Below are 22,627 nucleotides of genomic sequence, written 5' to 3'. Positions count from 1 at the left end.
TGACTATTGCCATTCTACGATAAGTAATAAAAGATATTTCTATGCCATTTTCGTTAGCATTTTCTAAATATATATTTCGTTGATGTGGGTCCTTTAAGTCATATTTATTTGTTTAAGGCAACCAAGACTGTTTTCGAACTGCACAACCCCAAAACAATGGTCCCTTTTAAATTCTCACTTAACTGTTCAGATCTCTAATGAAGTATTTTATGTCTGATGTAATGGTATATTTTATTTTGAAATAAAATCAGATAATCTCAGATGAACTGTAGTTCTATTTCATCAGAAATGTTTGCTTTAATGTATTTATTCGCAGATTCCCTAATGCATTTATTCTATGAATATCAGCTTATTTAATCATTCTCAAAACATTTTATTTGAAATCAGGAAGTTTCACCAACCTAATGCCACGATTCCAAAAACAAAACTGTCCCGGTTACTGTAGAAGTTTAGTTATTTGAGTAAATCTTTGCTAATAAGAATTAATTTAATTTAAATTCATTAGTAATTGGAATTCTATCTCTGGACTTTTTAATAAATATGAGTTAAATGCTAAAATATTAAGATTTAAATATATTTTGATTATTCTGTGTCAAAACTAGTAAATATTGGGTATGGGAGAGATGAATGGATACTGTTAGTTAAATATCTTTGAATCTTGAATTCACAATGGCCATTTTATTTTGCGTTAAAATATGGAAGAAATAAAAATTAATCTCTTTTTTGTGAAATCTTTGAAGTAATTCAATTTTGAATTGTACTATATATTTTGCATGTTAATTATATAACTAATGAATTCAAAATTATGTATGCTTTCTTTAATGTATCGTAATATATAAATATTTTAAGTAAACGCTATTATTAGCTTAATAAAATTATCTACACCAAGTTTTTACTTTCTCATATATGTACCAGAGTGATCATATCTGCCGGCGTCCTTGCATAAGGGTAGCGCATCTTCCCAGTAATCTGGGCCTCCCGGGTTCGTACCCCGCCTCGGGCATGGCTGTTCTTCCTCTGTTCTATCTGTTGTTGTTGTTTCTTATGGCACTTGCCGTAGGCAAAGCCCGCTGTTAGAAGACAGTGGATTAGGCCTGGGGGGAGCGCCTCTTGTTTCTATAGTAGCGCCATCTAGGGCCAAGAGAACGACTTAGCTACACACACGTCACAACCCTTTTCACGGGGCGGACTTCATTCACGCATTTCATTTACTCAAACACATATCGTAATTTGGACCTGAATCAGAGAACGATAACCCCTGATCCAGTACCCCCAGTCGTATTACTCTCCACATGGAGGACTTTGCGACCACGACAGATTTAAATACGCGTCAGCCACCAAGAACGCGGGGAATCTTCGGCCGGCGGGGTTCGAATTCGCAACCTAAGGGACGCGAATCCGACGCTCTACCAACCAGGCTATCTCGGCCTTAAAAACGCTGCAGGACGGCGCCCGTGGTCAAAGCGTTCCGCTGTCAGTTGACTTGGAATTGCTACGAAGTAAACACTAGGCTAAGCCTGCACCGTAAAAAGGGGTTGTGCAAGCAAATGTGCGTGTTTCTTCTTCATTTGAGCCAGAAGTCAGACTTCTGCCCTCGGGTGCTCAGGGTTCTTTACCCTCAGAAGCTACTGCACCCTGTTTCCGTGGTAACATGGACACGACATCATCATCATCATCAGTGATCATATCTTTCTCATATTCGTATTGAGATTTTGACGAATCCCCACGAGTTCGAAAAACACATTGTTTTAGAAACTATCCATCTGTCTGTCTGTGATAAAGATAACTCAAAAATACTTTGAGCTAGACGGTTGAAATTTGGTATACGGTATTAATATTAAATTTGCAAATTTCTATCGAAGTTTGAGTAAAATCAGTTCAGAGGAAATCCTTCTGCCAGGTTGTACGAGTATAAGTTAACACAATCATTATAAAACGAAGAGAGTTTGGTAAATAAAATTCGGTACACATATTTAACATATTGTTACGAAATTTCCGGGTTCGTTTGGATAGTGGGAGTTATATGGTGCGGAGAACGCTCAATCAGCAGGCGGCAGCAGAAAATAAAACAACGACGTTTATTTACACGAAGACACACAGGACAGCACAAAGACGACAACTATATACAGCACAGAAGACGATTATCTTCAGCCAAGACATGCAGCATACAACCAGACTCTACTGCAGACAGTACCGCACAGCTTAGTTCAGCTCTAGCTTCACTCAGTCGCTGCTCCGCTTATCTCTGGAAGGCCAGTACTTTACCGTCGATTCCGATTACTCTTCACCGTTGATCCCGACTACTCTCTCCAATCTGGTTCACGACGACTCGGTGGCTGCAGGCTGCTCCTTTTATAGGTCTCAGGAGACGGGGTTAGAAGCCTCTCAACCAATCAGGTACGTTCGAGGCGTATCTCGGTTCCTACTGGACGGATCGGGAAAATTCTCGATGTTTCGGGTATAATATATTTTAGCACCAAAGTCGCCAAATTCGTCGCCAAGTTTGTCGCCAAGCTCTGGGACCTCCTATGGAACCAACTATGCTGGAAAGCAGGATCACAGGTTCGTAACAATATATAGAGTATGCACCTATCAAATTTTAAGCCAAATCCAACTACGTGTTGACTGTCTGTCGTCGGTTTGTGATTTCAGAAACATGTAAGTTTTTGTGCCAAATTTTTATTTCAATCGGTTAAGAAAAATGTGTCTAAAACAAAAATTCTATTTTTGGTTATTTTTAAAGAATGCCGGGGATTAATTTCCAAATAACTTCCCAAGGATGACACGATAGATAAAATGAAAATTTTAAATTCACGCCAAAAAATAGTGCATAACAATTTTTCGCAAATGCTATGTAAGACGTTTCCTAGCATGGCAAGTTTATTAGTGAGTATGCGAGGAAGATTTGAGGAGACCATTATATACATTTATTTAAAAAAAATTTAAAATCTTTACTGCCACTTTTAACTTGCATATTATCGTTTTCATTTTTGTGATTTAATTTTGAGATCCAATTTTGAATAAATAGAATTATTATGATGATCTTTTAACTTAAAATTGGATAAGTTGCACTTTGTTTATAAAAGAATTTAAAAATAATGGAAATATTCAATACTTTTCTACCGACTTCGTTTCGAGATATCTAGCCTTTTTCTCCCAATATTTTTATTCGTCTTTTAAATACTTTCATTCCCTATTCTTTGATCTTCTTATCAACGACCTTCTTTCTCATTTTTTTTTCAGACTCTATCCGACAAAAAATGAAAGAAGATGGCCAAGAAAGTGAAACTTGTATTTCTTATCTCTCCAACGAAAAAGTCGTATCGAGAGATTCCTGGCTTGATCGTAAGTACGTTGGGGGCATGTTTCTTCTGATAAAAGGAATAAATTGATGTTGAAACGGCTACTTTTTGGTTGTGTTAGTTTTTTGAATAATTTTTCCCCCGATTAAGCTCCGCTGAAGATAGAAGATAAGAAACATAAATGTTGATGATATCAAAGAGCTTTTATTTTATATTTCTTAATCATTATACTAGAAAATGTAAGCATTATAATGTTTTAAATATATTTGTGTTACACTTTATAATTATTCAAAAGATTTCCAATTTTAAAGAAAGCAAATTAATTGAAATAAATTTTTGATTTGCATATTTGTATTTAAATTCATTTAGATAAGAAAAAAAAAAGTTGAAATTAGATCAGATATCTCTAATTTAAGAAAGGTCCAGACGTCTTCAGCTAACAACAGCTCGCTTACATATTAATAGTATTATTTTTTCATATCAATTACGTTTAACTAACTACATCATAAATTACATTTAACTAATTTAATTACCCTAATTTATGAGAGTAGTATTTTAAATTATAGTTGTTTAACAGATATGGATCATTTTAATAGATTGAATATATTTTCAAAATGTGGAATATATTGAACATTTCCCTGACGAATTATTTCTGTACTGTTTTTGAGCACATACCCTATGTTCCTGTTTGAAAAATTTAGAAAATTCTACGCAAGAAAATTCAGGAAACAGTTTTCTTGACTAATTAACCATTTATTCACATCGAGCCACTCATTATTTTTATACAAGTAAGATAAGCGATCACGATTACGAATATTTCTTAAAGAATTTCTCAAGAAACTCGTTGGGTTTCCGCGTGATCGTTAAAATAAATTTGCTCTGCTTTTCCTAGCGAGCTACAGATCGCTCTCACTCCACGTGAACGTCTACTTTTCTTGACTGCCAAGAAAACAAGAAATCGTTTCTGCATAGCTTTCAAGACAATGGGAATGCGCTGCCATCTGGGGTTAGGAAGGGAAACTAATCCCGACACAAAATGAAGAAATTAATTGTCCTGAAAGAACTTGTGAGCTTTGTCAAATTTTTATTTTGTGGTGCTTGCGAAAAATTGTATTTTTGGGCGATGGTTTGCAGACGTCTATTAATAGTGTATTATAATTCTTCTTAGGAAAACACTGCCAAAACCAGGCCAGTCGATGGAGCTAAGGGATTAGATTTTTGATTTTGCCACTTTATATAAATATATTAATATTAAAAATCTAAAGATATTGTCAGTTTCAACTTTTCTGCAATTGCTTGTTTTACTTACCTCTTTGGAAAAGATTTCTAGTTAAGAAAATGTAGATACATAATCATTCATAACTCAAATAACAGCACACCCATAAAAAGTAACCAGAGATTGAAGCACTTGTGGCGATCCTGCTTCCATCAAAATGACTGTATTCGAAAAACTATTTCCCTAACTGCGCACCGGAAGTACGAAGCAGTTATCTACGATCAAGCGCGCAAGCTGTGCGAATTAAAAAGATCAATTTCCGGTCTTTCAAACAAAATCTGTTGTCTGTCGATGTGTTAGCGTTAAAAATTAAAAGATGTTTATTTTTATATAAAAAAAGTCGTCGCTCATTCTTTATGTGTGGATGTAACTTAACTATCCCAATTTGCAACCTTCTCCACTAAAACATCCCACATTTGGTGACTCGAAAAGTGAAAGGATAACTTTCCCAGTTTTCTTTATGCATTAAATGGCGCCATAGCGCATTTCTTCCTAATGGCGGTAAGCGTATCGTTGAATATTGTTTCTATTTTCACAGCCTAAATAATTTCCATCGGAACTTCTGTTATATAATTTGGATTAGCATTTTCATATTATTTACTCTGATTATCAGTATATTATTTGTATTTTCGTATTTCAAAGCAGTTTTGTGAAATTATATTTATAACGTGCCTTTGATTTCTTGAATAAAACATGCCAGGAGATACTCCAAATTCCGCCAACAACGACGCAACAGTTTCTCGTGTTGGCGTCAAACTTCCGCCTTTCTGGAAAGCTAACCCTGCATTATGGTTTGTTCAACTTGAGGCGCAATTCGCCTTGGCGGGAATTACTGCTGACGATACAAAATTTAATCATGTTATTTCTGCAGTTGATTCTGATATTTTGAATTGTGTAAGCGATATAATATTGAAACCTCCTGATACTGATAAATATCCAACATTAAAAAAACGTTTAATTGAGTTGCATTCTGAAAGTGAAGCTTCGAAAATACGTACGCTGCTACAAGGCCTAGAACTTGGCGACCAACGACCATCTCAGTTATTAGCTCGTATGAAAACATTGGCGGGCGATACTGTTGGCGAGCCACTCTTAAAATCTCTTTGGCTCGGAAGACTGCCAAACAGCACACAAACTATTTTAACTGCTTTGAATGAAGATTTAGCTGGTTTAGCATCAGTTGCAGATAAAATAAATGATTTGGCTGGCCATTCAAACATTAATTCCGTTACTCCTCAATCTTCGAATAATCAAATAGCCCAACTTGAAAAACAAGTCGCCCATTTGACGACTTTAGTTGGCGAGCTTACAACAACAATGCGCCAATCACGCTCTCAAAGCAGAAATAGAAATCGACCTTTTAAAAACAGTCGTAGTTGCTCTCGTGATCGCTTAAAAAAATATAAAGAACCTGCTGATGGCATTTGCTTTTATCATACAAATTTTGGCACAAAAGCAAAAAAATGTAGTTTGCCTTGCTCTTTCAAGAATTCGGGAAACTAAATCGGCGGTCGTCCACTGGCCTTGGCCACGATCGCAAAATTAATAGAATTATGCTGGCCGATAAAGTTAGTAAATGGAAATTTTTAGTGGATACAGGCGCAGACGTATCTGTTTTACCAAACAATTATGCTCCTAAAGCTGATTCCTCTAATGAATTACTCCTCTTAGCTGCTAATGGCACAAAAATAGCTACTTTTGGTAAAAAACGCCTTACGCTAGACTTAAATTTACGGCGAAATTTTACTTGGTCTTTCATAATTGCAAATGTGAACCAACCAATTATAGGTGTTGATTTTTTAAAACACTATAATCTTTTGGTTGATGTTAAAAGTGGTTGTTTGATTGATGGCATAACTAAATTAACCACTCAAGGCAAATATACAAACACAGATTCATTAACTTCTGGTATATCCATTTTGCTTGGTGATTCAGAATTCTATGACATTTTATCGCAATTCCAAGACCTCACTAATCCATCTCAACCAACAAAAAGCAAAGTATCAACTAAAATACATCACTTTATTGAAACAACTGGTCAACCAGTATTTTCGAGACCTCGTCGCTTATCTCCCGAGTTGCTAAAAATTGCACGTCAGGAATTTGAATTTTTAATGTCTCAAGGTATTATCCGTCCTTCTAGTAGCCCATGGGCAAGTCCTCTACACATGGTGAAAAAGTCTAATGGAGAATGGAGACCGTGTGGCGACTACCGTCGTTTAAATTCAATTACCGTTCCTGATAGATACCCAGTTCCTCATATTCAAGATTGCACTCAAATGTTTTTCAATAAAACCATTTTCTCCACCCTGGATTTGATCCGAGCTTATCATCAAATTCCTATTAACCCAGCGGACATTCCAAAAACAGCAATCACAACCCCATTTGGTCTTTTTGAATATGTTTATATGCCCTTTGGTTTAAGAAACGCGGGACAAACCTTTCAACGTTATATACATCAAGTTTTGTCAAATTTAGATTTCTGCATTCCTTATTTTGATGACATACTGATTGCATCAAATAATGTAGAACAGCACAAACAACATTTAAAAACAGTATTTGAACGATTATCTCAGCACGGATTGAAACTAAACCCTTCAAAATGCGTCCTTGGGAAGCAATCGGTAAAGTTTCTAGGTTGTCTAATTACATCTGAAGGCGTGAAACCTTTACCGGAAAAAGTTCAAGCCATTTCTGATTTTCCCAAACCTCAAAATATATCTGAGCTAAAGCGTTTCTTGGCCATGCTCAATTTTTACCGTCGATTTTTGCCTCATGCCGCTCAGACTCAAGCTAGCCTACACGAACTTTTAAAAAACTCTAAAAAGAATGATAAGCGACTTGTTCCTTGGACTGACCTCACTACAGATGCTTTCGAAAAATGCAAATCTGATATTGCAAATGCAGCTTATTTGAACTTCCATTCACCTAAACAGCAATTATCTATCATGGTTGATGCTTCAGACTCAGCCATCGGATCTGTCCTCCATACAACTACGTCTAATAGTCAACAACCTCTAGCATTTTATTCCCGAAAACTTACGCCCTCAGAACGTAAATACAGTACGTATGATAGGGAACTTTTGGCGATATATGCAACTATCAAACATTTTCGACACTTGATGGAAGGTCAAAATTTCATAATATTTACAGATCATCGACCTCTTACTTTTGCTTTCACCAAAAAATCTGACTCTTCTTCTCCAAGACAACTAAGATACCTTGATTTCATTGCACAATTCAGCACCGACATCAGGCACGTATCGGGCTCAAAAAACGTTGTAGCTGATACCTTATCTCGTATTAATGAAATACAGTTACCAAAAATAGACTTTTCTGCCATGGCGGAAGCACAAGCATCTGATGAAGAACTTCAGACTATTTTGGCAAAGAATGAACTGTCACTTTGTTTAAAACCTCTCTCAACCGACCCCAATTCATCTAAACTTTACTGTGATGTCAAGCAAAACAAAATTAGACCTTACGTCCCAGAAATTTTCCGAAAGAAAGTTTTTCTATCTTTGCACAATATTTCCCACCCAGGTATCCGTGCCACTAAACATTTGATTTCAGAGAGATTCTTTTGGCCGTCCATGCAAAAGGACATTTCAAATTTCACCCGTTCATGTCTAGATTGCCAAAAATCTAAAATAGCTAGACACAACAATAGTCCTCTTAAATCTTTTCAATTACCTGCAGCCAGATTCGATCATGTTCATCTAGATCTCGTAGGACCTCTTCCACCTTCAAACAATTGCGGATACCTACTTACCTGCATAGATCGTTTCACACGATGGCCTGAGGCAATTCCCATTCCTGATATTTCTGCTGAAACTGTTGCGCGTGCATTCATAACTCATTGGATCTCACGCTTCGGTTTGCCTTCAATAATCACGACAGATCAAGGACGACAATTCCAAAGCAACTTGTTTTCTTTGCTCAGCAAACTCTTGGGTGTCCAAAAGATCCGAACGACCCCATACCACCCAAAAAGCAATGGAATAGTCGAGCGATTCCATCGATCTCTTAAACAAAGCCTCCGATGTCATGCATCTACGAAATGGACCGAATCAATTCCTTTGGTTTTGCTCGGACTCCGAACCGCATTAAAGGAAGATCTACAGTGCACATCGGCCGAACTAGTTTATGGCTCAACCCTTAAACTACCATCAGAATTTTTTGAATCCCCTTCAATTAACGTCGAGCCTCATGAGTTCCTAATAAATTTACGGACCTTGATGGATCAACTTAAACCTGTTGCTACTGCACCTCATGACACCAAGAAAGTATTCGTTCATCCAGCTCTGGACACTTGCTCACATGTGTTCGTGCGCCACGATGCTGTTAAAAAACCTTTACAAGCGCCATACGATGGACCATACCTCGTACTCAAACGAACTGATAAAATGTTCACAATTGAAAAGAACGGCAAACAGTCCACGATCAACATTGATCGCTTAAAGCCTGCGTTCTTCGAGAACTCTCACCAGTCCTCTGCACCAGCAATATCACCACCAGTTGCAGTTCCGACTTCACCAAAACCAGTACCTGAACTGTCTCCATCGAGTCCTGTGTCACCTACAAATTCTACTCCAGTACCTTATGTGACCAGATCTGGCCGACGAGTTCGCTTCAACACTCGTTACCTCTAACTTCAGTGCCTGCTGCACTACTAGAGGGGGGAGTACTGTGGCGATCAACGACCATCTCAGTTATTAGCTCGTATGAAAACATTGGCGGGCGATACTGTTGGCGAGCCACTCTTAAAATCTCTTTGGCTCGGAAGACTGCCAAACAGCACACAAACTATTTTAACTGCTTTGAATGAAGATTTAGCTGGTTTAGCATCAGTTGCAGATAAAATAAATGATTTGGCTGGCCATTCAAACATTAATTCCGTTACTCCTCAATCTTCGAATAATCAAATAGCCCAACTTGAAAAACAAGTCGCCCATTTGACGACTTTAGTTGGCGAGCTTACAACAACAATGCGCCAATCACGCTCTCAAAGCAGAAATAGAAATCGACCTTTTAAAAACAGTCGTAGTTGCTCTCGTGATCGCTTAAAAAAATATAAAGAACCTGCTGATGGCATTTGCTTTTATCATACAAATTTTGGCACAAAAGCAAAAAAATGTAGTTTGCCTTGCTCTTTCAAGAATTCGGGAAACTAAATCGGCGGTCGTCCACTGGCCTTGGCCACGATCGCAAAATTAATACCACTACTAGAGGGGGGAGTACTGTGGCGATCAACGACCATCTCAGTTATTAGCTCGTATGAAAACATTGGCGGGCGATACTTCTCCACTAAAACATCCCACACACTGTTGGATGAAATGACAAGCGTTTCGAGGCATCTTAGGAATACTTTAGTTTATTTTATATTGTATTTCAATCAATTAAGGCTAGAATATGGTTTTAAGCAGTTTATTTATTGCACAAAATGTGCTAATTCCTCAGAAAAAAAAATACCTATAATGCCATGTAATATTCGCTATTGATAGTTTACCTTTCTCAAAATAGTTGATGAGCACAGTACCATTGTAGTCCCAAAATATAGATGCCACAACCTTTCCTTTCCAGGTGACTTCTGAGTTTTTTGGTCACTTTTGACGATTTTTACCGGCTGCTATTCACTTACCTGATGATATTTTGATTCAAGTGTGTAATAGAGGATCAATGTTTCATCCAATACCGCATACCGAAGCAAGAAATCCTCTTCATCTCGATTCAACAACTCCAAACAGCTCCCTGTATCTTGAAAGTTGTTTTTTCCTCCGTCTGAGAAAATGCGTCATCCATTTTGATAGCAATTTACGCATGCTCAAATTTTTGTGTAAATACGTAAACGTATTAATTTCTGATATCTCTAAGATTCCAGCTTTTTCATACAACTTCACTTTATGGTCTTTTGAAACCATTTTTGGACTTTTTTATGTTTTCGAAAACAATAGACGATTTTGGCCTACCAGAGTGTTGACATCATTGGTGTTTGTACGCCCACGTTTAAATTCAGCATAGCAGTCAATAACAGTTGATTTCCCTGATGCAGAGTCTTCATAACACTCATCAAACCACTTTTTGGCTTCAGCAGTATTTTTTCCCATAAAACAATGTTTAATCAACACACGAAATTATTTTTATCCATTGTATTAAAAATTACAAAATTGGGGTCAATAGCTTAAACTTTTGACACTTATCATTTGAATGTTAGTACTGTCTAGAAATTATTTGAGTCTATCAACAGTGTTGCCATTTACGTATCAGAACTGGAGATTTATTGAGTGATGTGTTATTTAATTTGTACGTGTATTTTCTGTTCTTAGATAGTTATTCGAGAATAACTCTTTCATTTATTTTATTGACGATCCACATGAATTTTTGTTTTGTTTTGTGAACATCTTGAAAAATGATGCTATAACTTATTTTTCCTTCTGTTACAGGAGAAACGCGATGCGGTGAATAATTAAACATTACAAGAATCAGGCAGAACTCCTCAAATTCTATGTATATTTCCAAATATCAAAAGTGGGATTTGAAAATAAAATGATTCAGAAAAGTTCCAAGAATTTATATTTCAATGGAGGAAAAGCATACTTTTTAAATTTAATTTTTCATTCAATTATTTTGTGAACAAATTGATAATTTGTCAGAATATTCAACATCTATGCAACATATTCTTATATAGGAACAACTTGCATGGACTTAACTATATCTTGTTTTTTTCTATCTTATTCCTTATTTCTTCTTTTTTGTGCATACAGGAATGCGAAATTTGGCCATGTCTTGTGCAATCGTATGCTTGATACTTTTGGTCAGCTCTGCGCCTCTTGGAATTTTAGGACTAATAAAAAAACAAATCAGTACAATCATGGTCACTGGCGTAATGTATAGTTTAGCAGGTAAGATAAGTTGCGTCTTTCTTATCTTTTTATACAATTATTAAAACATTGTTTTGCAATCCCAACACTCCTTTCAAATGTTGCACATTTTCTGGTATTTTTAAAATAATTCATTCACAAGATACAAATTTGAGTTTTAGTTTCGCTGAGTTGCTTTTGTGTACAATCGGTCACTTCCATTACCACACAATAAAGAATATCAACAGGATTTGACTGATTGTGACCAACTGCAGCAATAATTACAATCCAACTACATCGGCAATCAATTTTCCAGAATTAAATGATCCAGCGCTCTTCTCAACAGGCACACTATGTTGGAACAATTATATGCCCGAAGTCATCATACTCGTCTAGATGCTTATTTGTTCACTGCGGTTGGCCCCAGCGACGAGCTTCAAGCGAAACCCGAATGGCTGCGGTGGCCTGGCGGTAAGGTCTCGGCTTCGTAACTGGAGGGCTTTGCGTTCGAGACCCGATTCCAACGAAGAACCGTCGTGTAAGCGGGTCTGGTGCACGTTAAACATCCTGCCGCTGGTGTGGCGTGGCGTGGTGTGCAGAGGGAGGTACTAGTTCAGGTTTCGTTCCACGTCATCTGACCGTGGTTCAAAACTACGTGGTCTGTCCCAAAATAGCCCTAGTGTTGCTTTAAAACGGGGCGTTAATATAACTAAATTAAACTAAACTAAACAAGCGAAACCCGAACTCTTTATCTCACCAAAACCTGGAGAACCGAGACTCAGACACCTATATAATTACCCTTACTTACCGTCTCACGATTGCAGATAGTTCCTAACATCTGGAGTCTCACTCTTCTACAAGATGTGAACTAACCAATGTTACGAATTGACTCTGGGACTTCCACCAAATCTTTTTATTTATTCTCCATTCCTGCCCACTTACAGAACTTGGTAAATTCACCGGCACTTAACACTCACTTCCAACTGCATAGTATAAAAATGGAATTTTTGACCAAGACAAACGTAAAATCAGTCTCCTCACATGAGAAAAAAATATTTCACATCCGTATGGTACTTTGGAACTCTTTCAAGTGAGTGACTTGTGAAATTTTAATTTCTTCCTGAAATAAGATGTTACTTTCTTTCAATCTACATTTACTACCATCACATGCCTTAACAACCTACCGAGGCCTATTTCATTCTACAATTCAATATAATCCATCAAACAAAGTTTGTCCAGACCTGCCAAATAGCAGGATTGTTTATTTCCATTGACTTATTTTCATCCAAATTCCTTCAACTCTCTTGTATACTCTCACCGAACACACAATCATCAAATCGCAATCCACTGAAGCGGAAAAAATATCATTTCCATCCTCGTGGCACTTTAAAACCATTCTTGTGTCCCACTAAGTCATCACAATCTAAACATTCCAGATGTTACAATGACTTTAATTTTGAGAAGTCTCCATTTATGCGCTGTAGCTAATATACAACCGGCAGTCTCCGTCCATTCTGCATCTTCGCAGCAAGATACTGTTATTATTTTCCTTGGGTCTACAACTAAGTATATTCCAAGAAATGCAGATGAAAAAAATATCTTCCCCATTCGATATGGTGCATGCAATCTCATTCTAGTGGGTGGATCCTACCCTTAAATTGTCCCAAGCAAGAGAATAAAAAAGATTGGAATTAATATGTCCTTACTCACTTTAAGTAGGTGACCTCCTGATGGGGAGGCTGAATGGAAATCGTCAACTTACTATAACTTCAAAATACAATAACCATTAGTGTGATGAAAGCTTATACGCCAGTTTACAGCTACGCTACAGGTGCAATTACTTTTGTATTGTGGTCATGTTATTGGGCTGCGAACCACAAGATCCCAGGTTCTATCCTCGCTCACACCAATCCGCCACATTGGTGACCTCGGATGATGAAATTTCAACCCTCGTACAGCTGTTATGGCGCCATCTACCAGCAGCAACCCAAAGTCGTCACATTCACTTGACGCAGCAAAACAAAGCCGTCAGACTCACTTAACGCAATAGCAACCACTCACCCACATACGCTAGCCATAACGCTTGGCGCTACTCAAATAGGTACATGCACATTAGACTCAACAGCTAATACATCACCACTCAACTGTCATATCGTTCGACTCACTAGAGGGAGAGTCTGTGGTGAAAGCTTATAAGCCATTTAACAGCTACGCTGCACGGGCATTTGCTTTTGTATTGTGGTCATGTTACTGGGTTGCGAACCACAAGGTCCCAGGTTCTATCCTCGCATCAGACCAATCCGCTACAGTTGTAAAACTTGCATTGTTGGTTTTCATTCTACATTAAATCCATAAGATTACATAAAAATTACATTTTTCACATACTGAATTTTTATAACCCAAATTATCAAAAATTATTTTTTATAGAAGTCAATAGATTCTTATTCCTTTCTTCTAGCGGTATTCGGCATCTTCAATCTGGTGTTCATGCGCTTCAAGAGAGTAAAATCTGATGGCTTCTACACTAGCACAAGCTTGGACAAGGGGATTCCTGAAGATTTCCTGAAGACACGAGTGTTTACGGTGGGTTGGCCACTATCGCTGGAGTGCGCTGGACTGTGTATTTGTATCTTGGCCAGTTTATTTTGGCTTCTCCTGGCTAAGATATTCCGGTTCATCATATTGAGCCCCACCCTCTCTTGAAGATGACCAATCGTGTACCTATGTCTATGTGAATGAAAGTGATGAGCCAGAAGTGTTGAATTATCTAAAACTTATAATATCTTATTACTGGATATCACAGAATATTGCATTCCTAAACAACGAATCCTGGTTACTGTTCTTGTTTTTACCATGTCTGGAATATTTATTTCCAATCTTGTATTAGAATTAAAGAAATATGAAGATCTATAAGTTGCCCTAGCACTGAGTTCTGAATCAGTTGTCAGTTAATGGATCATGAATATTCTAATATATATTCAGAAACGAATAACTAGTTTTCGAAACTTATGAAATGTTCTAAGAAAAGTACAATTCATTTAAGAAGCCAGCCAGTGTGTCAGTTATAAAAGGACTTCCTGCACAACTAGACTAAAAAAAATGTGAAAAAGTTTCTGTGATAAAAATTGGACAAAGTTTCAATTTACTAACTCAATGCTTTACGAGTGATTGAAATTCCGAACTGAATCAAAAGACGTTTTCAGTACTTGCAATAAAAGCAAATGCTTATTGCCAAACAATGCTACAAAAACAATTGTCTTCTTCATAAACGTTGCAATAATAATTTGCTTAATTAATACATGTATCCAATTTGTAAAGTTCTGAATATAGTTCTTTCAAAGACAAATAATGAACATAAGGGGAAATATGTAGATTTAACTATTTTCAATATATACAACATATAGAAAAGCTGCTAGTGAAAGGAGGTTTTACTTTATAAAGCAGTAATAATAAGATTATGTGATTAAACAAATGTTAAAGGAATCTGAAATGTATTTATATATAAATAGATAATTCAGGTGAAAAAAAAACTTGTTTTGCATCTGAATAAGCTTGACAACAAAACAAACGGAAAATGATTTAGTTCTTGATATTTCTCAATTTTCTTAGAACATTCACTTTCAGCAGCGATTTCTAACACTAATGTTCTTATGAGTTACCTAGTTCCTTGCTGAAATGTTAACGTTTCATAATTATTTATTTGAAATTTATAATAAAGAAGGTTTTAATAAGAATATGGATGTTTTCTACTACTTTTGAAACAGACAGTCTGTCAAAAAAGTAACTGTACACTGCTGTTTATTCTGAAACTAATTGCAGAATTATAAAAATGTAAATGCCTGCTGCTGTAGATATTTACATTTTTTTAAATTTTTTCTTTTTAAAATATATTCTCTAAAACTGTATGAAAATCTCTACATGTAAGAGATTATTTTCACATTTAGCTTTACACAAATTCGAATATATAAATGAATTTTTCGATACAAAATAAATTAATAATATGTATCATTTTGTAATTTCGAATAAATGGATAATGAACTATAAGTAATTTAATAGTTGAATTGCTAATGTTAAATGTGAATTTTTTATGCATATTTCAAAATATGATGTATCTATGAAACTATATATTACAATGTATTATTAAATTAAAATATTCAGTAAGCAAGATCACAAATAAAAATTTTTATATGGAAATTCATAAAAATTTTGATGCCAATCAAAACACCAAGATGTAAAATATCATATTCGTCATATCATACAGTCTATCTATTTCAGTCAAATGACTTTAATGAAATATGTGGCAATAACCAAAAGCTTTCGGAATAGCAACAATTATATACTTTTTTTTTTTTTTGAGACTGGGATTAGGGTTTGTTAAGAATTCTCCAGAAAGCATAAAAAATCATTAAAAGGGAACGGAAAACAAAATATATCTTTCAATATGCCTTAGATTTTTTTCTGTTTAAAAATAAATACTTAGGTGAAATTAGAAATCGATTCTGTAACAGATTTTACTCCGATTACATTCCAAACGAAGATTGAATAACTGGAACTTATCCGATTGGGACAAATGGCAGTTGATTACAGTTGTAGAAATGATTTGTAAAATCTTTAATTAATTAAAAAAATCACTAAAGCAAAATTTATACAGCGTAAAATGTGTGAATAAAACATTACTAAATAAAATTCATAAATAACTTATTGAAGGTGAGTAATGCAGCATTATTAACAGTAGAAAAACAATATTTTTGGTAAAACTAAATGCATATATCAAGAGCATTTTCACTAACCGTTTTAAATTATCAAAAAACAAAATTTTTATTTATCTATTTTTGCCAAAGCAAGCTTTTATAAAGTATTTAATAATTAAAATTTGCATTTCATCCTATTTTCCTCTTTTGTATGCCATCAAATTTGTACATTTCTGTTTGAAAATTTGATTCCAAACAGTTCTCCTTTTTATGAATTTCAATTATTTGAATAATTTTTATGCATTACTTTAAGTATTCTTTAATGTTTTCGCTAATTTTAAAGATAGGAAAAAACTTTTAGAACCGATATTCTTTCTTATATTATAAGCTGGCTCTACCAAGTTTCACATGTTCTCCTACAGTTTCATCTATGTATTTTATTTTATTTATTTATTTTGCTTTTTTTTCCTAAAGATAAATATATTCAACAGATATTTCGACCATATATAAGCTGTTATCCTAACTTTAACATCAAATTTATCTAGTTCTTGCGGGTTTTAATATATAAATAGACTAAGTATCTTTCCTCGAAATAGTTGCCCATATACCGTTATGTTTTGGTACGCTTTACTGCAACGCAAACAATTTTTATTAAACTTTTTCCAGGTACCGGGTACTAAAATAAATTAATGTGTTCAAAGCCCTTCGAAATCTTGTAGACCTGAAATTTTATTGCAAATATCTCACAATTTCTTTGGATGAATTACGTGTCATTATTTCAAAAATAAATTTTAAACCCCCAAGTCACACTATAGATTGTTTTAGAAACATTATTAGAAATAAATATGTTTAATGCATCTAAAGATATAAACCAATGCGGATTTCTGTTGCATCTTCTTAATTTTGCTTATTTCGAAAGAGAAATAATTTTAACCTTTTTTTCAGCATTCTACTTCGCTTATGAACATCTTACATCATTATCTTCGATTTTTTTTTTCATGTGAAGTATTATCATGTAAGGATATCAACGTTTATCAATGATTTTTTTAAAAAAAATTTGATTTAAGAACAAATCGCTCTGCACTATCCAGATAAGAAAACCGCTTATGTGCGTGACCCAGAAATAGACCTTATTACCTACTAGCCGCCTTTGGCGACCAGCCGGTTCGCCAGTCTTAATGCTCGTTAAAATTTTAATAATTAAATATTTTATGTAACTTCTATTTTAATAGCCTCTTCATCAAAATATTTTAAAGCCTCTAAATTTTGATAGTCATATAATCCATTCATAATATTATACAGAACTTCAGCCATAACGCAGTTTTCTGTTAGCTCCGTAGAATTTATGCTTTAAATTAAAGTGGAAATGGTTGAATTGTAATTAATATCAGAAAATTTCTTACTGAAACGAAGCATTATTTTTTTTTTAATATGAGTACTGAAAACAGAATCTCTGAGTATTTAAACCTTATGAGCACTAAAGAATATCTTTCTTAATTTATGTAATATCTCAAGAATTTGTCAACAAAATTTTCTCAGATTCATCATGAACAGATCAATTAATGAACAATGTTTAGTTTTAAATGCATGAAACTCTAAGAAAATAAACAGAATCGTTTGAAATAATCGGTCGGAAACATCTACAAAACCAAGTCCGTATCCGTTGAAAATAGAGTTGTCAATAATGAGAACACAATGCGCATGCGTGAATTTTCAACTCCAATTATGGTAACGCAAATGCGTGAATTTTCTACGCCCGTTGGGGTAACGCTACGCAAATTAGAAATTTTTAATTTCCTTTATTCTGTTTTATTTTAATTCAAAAGTACTTCAGAATGAATCTGGAAGATCGATTCATTAACAATGTTTAATTTTAAATGCATCAAAAACTAAGAAAATAAACAGAATCGTTTGAAATAATCGGCCGAAAATAAGTTAAGCCTATCCTCATTAGCGTGGGAAAGAAACTGAAGCCTTACTCATTTAGCGGTGGGGAAACAAAAAGATTTTTTGACGGAAAATTTAGTTTTTAATTAATAATTAAAATTCTAATTAAAAATTCAAAAAAAGATACCCAGGTGCACATTCCCGACCTCCAAGGTATGCATATGCCAAATTTGGTAGCTATAGGTAGAACGATCTGGCCTGTAGAGCGCCAACACACACACACACACATTGAGCTTTATATAAATATAGATAGATTATCAAATAGCAACAGACAAATGCAAACAAAACATACGAAGGTTTCATTGAACGCTTTTACAGCTGCACTTAATTCAATTCTTTACTTAAATATTAATGGAGCTGCAAAAGTTTGTAGCATTAGCATAAACTCCATTCATTCAGAGAGAAGAATATATAAAAATAAAAGAAACCAAGATGATAGAAACAGACGCCAGACAAAGTTTAATCGTACTCAAAAATGGGCTTAGCCTTCGCCAAATTTATAATCGCTATGGAAACTATCTATCCAAATCGACCACTATAACTACCCAAAACTATTATCTCACAGAAATTGTTTTTTAAATTATCTTAAAATTCAGAAGAATGGTCTGACAAAAAAATCAGGTTCATGGCGTCGAATGGCTCCAAGGTGTAACTTTTATCTAAGACAGAAAATCGCCACATACATTTATCTCTCTTTTTTCTAAACTTTTTATTATATTTGTTAGTTTGGCGAGTTTTGATAGATTTGGTTATAATTTTTTCCACTTTCACGAGAACATGGTACCCGATTCCCTTGTTGGAACTAAATACTTATCTTTTTTAATGACATCAGTTTCGTTTTCGTACATTTTTTAAATTTTTAATATTTTTTTTAATTAATTTTATTTCAGTCTGTAACAATGTCATAATCAAATACGAACTCATCTATCAAAACATTCAATCGCTTGCTCATTATCAGAGTTTTAAAAAATTGCTTTTTTTTGGCAGTATATTCGAAGTAGGTTTTACACTTCCGCTTTTATTTCACAGTAAATACATTTTTAATTTACATACCAGCAATTTGTAGTTTAAATAAACTCAGGTCTTTCAGTTCTTTCAAATAACACTTTGAAATTTTTTAAAGGCATTTTATATTAACCATTTCATTGCCTTAAAAGTCAGTAATCCGGGCAAACAAGCTCGTCGCCAAAGATGGCTAATTTTTATAAAATATAAGAATTTGGCTGCTTAAGTTTACTCACTGTTATCGTCAGGAAAATATTTATTTCAAGATAAATAAGATTTTAGATACAAACGAAAATCGGTTTCATATTAATTTCGTATAACTATTTCCCCTCCCCCCCACCCCCGATAGATTCCTTTTAACAAATACTCTTTGTGACATCACGAAGGAAAACGAAACAGTCACCGAAAGAAGTGAATACTAGTCATTCCATTAAGGCAAATACTTTCAAAAATAAAAAGAATTACAGATAGAAACCAGGCGCTTTTTTTTACCATCTTCTTTTTTTGTTTATTATCCTTCCAATCAAATGCTCTTGAAATTAAGGGGTCCGACTACGTTAAAAACACTGGTTTTCGACTACATTGGCGAATTTTTCTTTTATTTTTATTTCTTGTAGTTCAGGCTTTCCTCTTTCCAAAATAGTATTTCCTAGGAAAAGGAAGGTCTGATCTATCATCCAGGATCATTTTAAACAATTTTTTAGCTAAAATATTTCTTCAATTTTCTTAAACTTTAATTTTTATAAAAAATTTCCACCGTTAACATGATATTTCAAAAACTAATAGAGCTATTTACATAAAAATTTCAGCGTGTGTTTTAAATACTGTGGGCAATGAAATGAACCAAAAGTTTTATTGTTGGTGAAATACTTTTTTATTTATAGGTGTTTTTAGAAAAATTAAGTTGTAAATGTATGGAAAAAATGTATATATACGTACATTTTTACCCATAATTTCTTTGCATCTCAAAATGTTTCTTAGATTTTGGTTCATTTCATTCATCATTATATTCTATAACTTGTGTACAAAGAAAAATAGGATAGCTGCATTACAATTTTGTGTAGAGTGTTAGCCGTTTAGGTTAAATTTCATTAAAATTTACTACAAATTTTCCTATTTCTCAAAATATATTATATTTCCAAATAATTTTTTTGTATATATAGTGTTTATAATTGACAATACATCTAAAAACCATAAATAGTTTTTAAAAAATACAATTTTTCAAAAATATTGCTTCGAACGTAGTCGGCTACCTTAAAGATAAATAGTGCACAGATAAATTTAAAATAGAATAAAATATGCAAATTGTAATATTTTTTCAGCAGTCAAAAAGACCACGATCCGTTTTTCTAGTTATATACATTTATCGTGTCAATAATAATGATAAATTAGGAACAATCAGTTAAGGTATATTAAGAAATAAAAGATAAAAGAAAAAGCAAGAAAATGATGACATTTGAAATAAGTTTGCTGTTAAAATGACCGCTCTCATCTTTCTAATGTTAATGCGTATTTCAAAACATTCACTTACTCATTTTCTTTTTCTATTTTTTCAAACTTTCTGAGCCAGAGAAAAACGGAGAAGTGAAAAGATAAAAGAAAAAGGAAGGAAATGATCACATTTGAAATAAGTTTGCTGTAAAAATGACCGCTCTCATCTTTCTAATGTTAATACGTATTTCAAAACATTCACTTACTCATTTTCTTTTTCTATTTTTTTAAATTTTCCGAGCCAGAGAAAAACGGAGAAGTGAAAAGATAAAAGAAAAAGCAAGGAAATGATCACATTTGAAATAAGTTTGCTGTAAAAATGACCGCTCTCATCTTTCTAATGTTAATACGTATTTCAAAACATTCACTTACTCATTTTCTTTTTCTATTTTTTCAAACTTTCTGAGCCAGAGAAAAACGGAGAAGTGAAAAGATAAAAGAAAAAGCAAGGAAATGATCACATTTGAAATCAGTTTGTTGTTAAAATGACCGCTCTCATCTTTCTAATGTTAATACATATTTCAAAACATTCACTTACTCATTTTCTTTTTCTGTTTTTTCAAATTTTCCGAGCCAGAGAAAAACGGAGAAGTGAATATCACCAATCCGAGGGATTTCTGACATGTACAAGTGCTTGAGCATCATCCAAGTATTTTCACAAAAATCAAGTAACTACCAAATATAAAAGATAGGCTTTCATACAGTTAAATTTCCATGAAGACATTATTCAAAGTTTTCTGTAACCATGTGATTCGTGTTTTTTTTTTCTTTTCTTTCCTTTTTTTTTTTCTCATTGGTTACTAAAATCAAAGATAAACAGTAAATTTCTTTTCCGCTTAAAGCCTGGTCTTTTAACGCACGCTTTCTTCTGTTAATTGTCTTCATTAACAATGGCGTAAACACGAATAAAAATTGGTACGTCTTTAATCGAATAAAAATTGATTTTTTTTAACTAAACGGATAATTTTATTCAGACATTAACAATGGTATCCATTATCAAATGGTACAGGAAATGGCGTTAAATTCATGTTATTCGGCTGGTTGAATGAAAACAGTACAGCATCATATAAGAATTGAATTAATTTAAATAAATATTTTAATTTTTCTAGGAAAACATAATAAAAGAACTTACGCTGATCCTGTGAGTGTCAATATCGTGTAAATATTTGTTTGAATAGAAAAATTTTTTCCCAGGAAATAAAAAAAAAATTAAATTAGTGAAAAAAAAAGGTCTGTGTTATTACGTCATAAGAAAGCGGTCTTCTGTTGACGAAAAGTTAAAAAAAAACTCATAATAATTACGAATTCGCTTAAATCGCAATTCACTCATTGCGGTATGTTTTGGGTATTTTAGAAATAATATAAAAAAGTTAAGAAAGCCACTCAAATTTGGAACTCAGTTAAAAGTCGATTTGCCATTTATTAACTGATAAAGAATGTTCGAATAAATGTTTTAAAATTGCACATCCTGTATATTCTCGACTTATATCACTTTTTACTACTCAATCCTATATAACTATTTGTTTCTTTTCTCTCTAATCTCTGCGTCGTGAGATTGTGGTGAAAGCTTATAAGCCAGTTAACAGCTACGCTACAGGTGCAATTTCTTTTGTATTGTGGCCATGCTACTGGGCTGTGAACCACAAGGTCCCAGGTTTTATCATCGCGTATCACAATCCGCCACAAGATAGCCAGTAAAATGTTTACTATCCTATGTTGGGACTAGATGATTATCTCTTTTAGTTGTAATGGAAACAATATTAAAAATTTGGCAGTCATTAATTAAAAATTTGGTATTGAGAAAAGAATATTAAAAATTTGACATTGAGATTTTTTCGCAATAAGACCTCCAAATACTGTTGATTTTTTTTTTTTTTTTTGGATGATAGATAATATACTTTGATAATAGAACTTAATTTTCCTTCTTATATCCTCACCTAAAAATATCAAAATCCTGGAAGTTAAGTCTACATTATGAGAGACAAAATAAAATATGACAAAAAATGAGGGACGAAAATCAAATTTAATTGAAATAACAAAACAAAACAAAAAAAT

General features: G+C 34.0%; 1 protein-coding gene across 1 annotated transcript in view; it reads left to right on the top strand.

Annotated features, from left to right (window-relative positions):
- LOC129960271 (uncharacterized) overlaps positions 1–15,091 on the top strand; it is a 63,056-nt gene extending 47,965 nt beyond the window's left edge. Inside the window, exons 3-5 of the mRNA XM_056073569.1 lie at positions 3,244–3,345; positions 11,343–11,480; positions 13,897–15,091. Coding sequence (XP_055929544.1) covers positions 3,244–3,345; positions 11,343–11,480; positions 13,897–14,141 — 485 coding nt within the window. The 3' untranslated portion in view covers positions 14,142–15,091. The remainder of the gene's footprint in view (positions 1–3,243; positions 3,346–11,342; positions 11,481–13,896) is intronic.
- Positions 15,092–22,627: the final 7,536 nt, after the last annotated feature.

This window comes from Argiope bruennichi, chromosome 2 (genome assembly GCF_947563725.1).
Source record: "Argiope bruennichi chromosome 2, qqArgBrue1.1, whole genome shotgun sequence".
Classification (NCBI taxonomy): Eukaryota; Metazoa; Arthropoda; class Arachnida; order Araneae; family Araneidae; genus Argiope; species Argiope bruennichi.
Note: the sequence above shows the minus strand (reverse complement) of the source record. Positions and strands in the feature narration are given on the sequence as shown.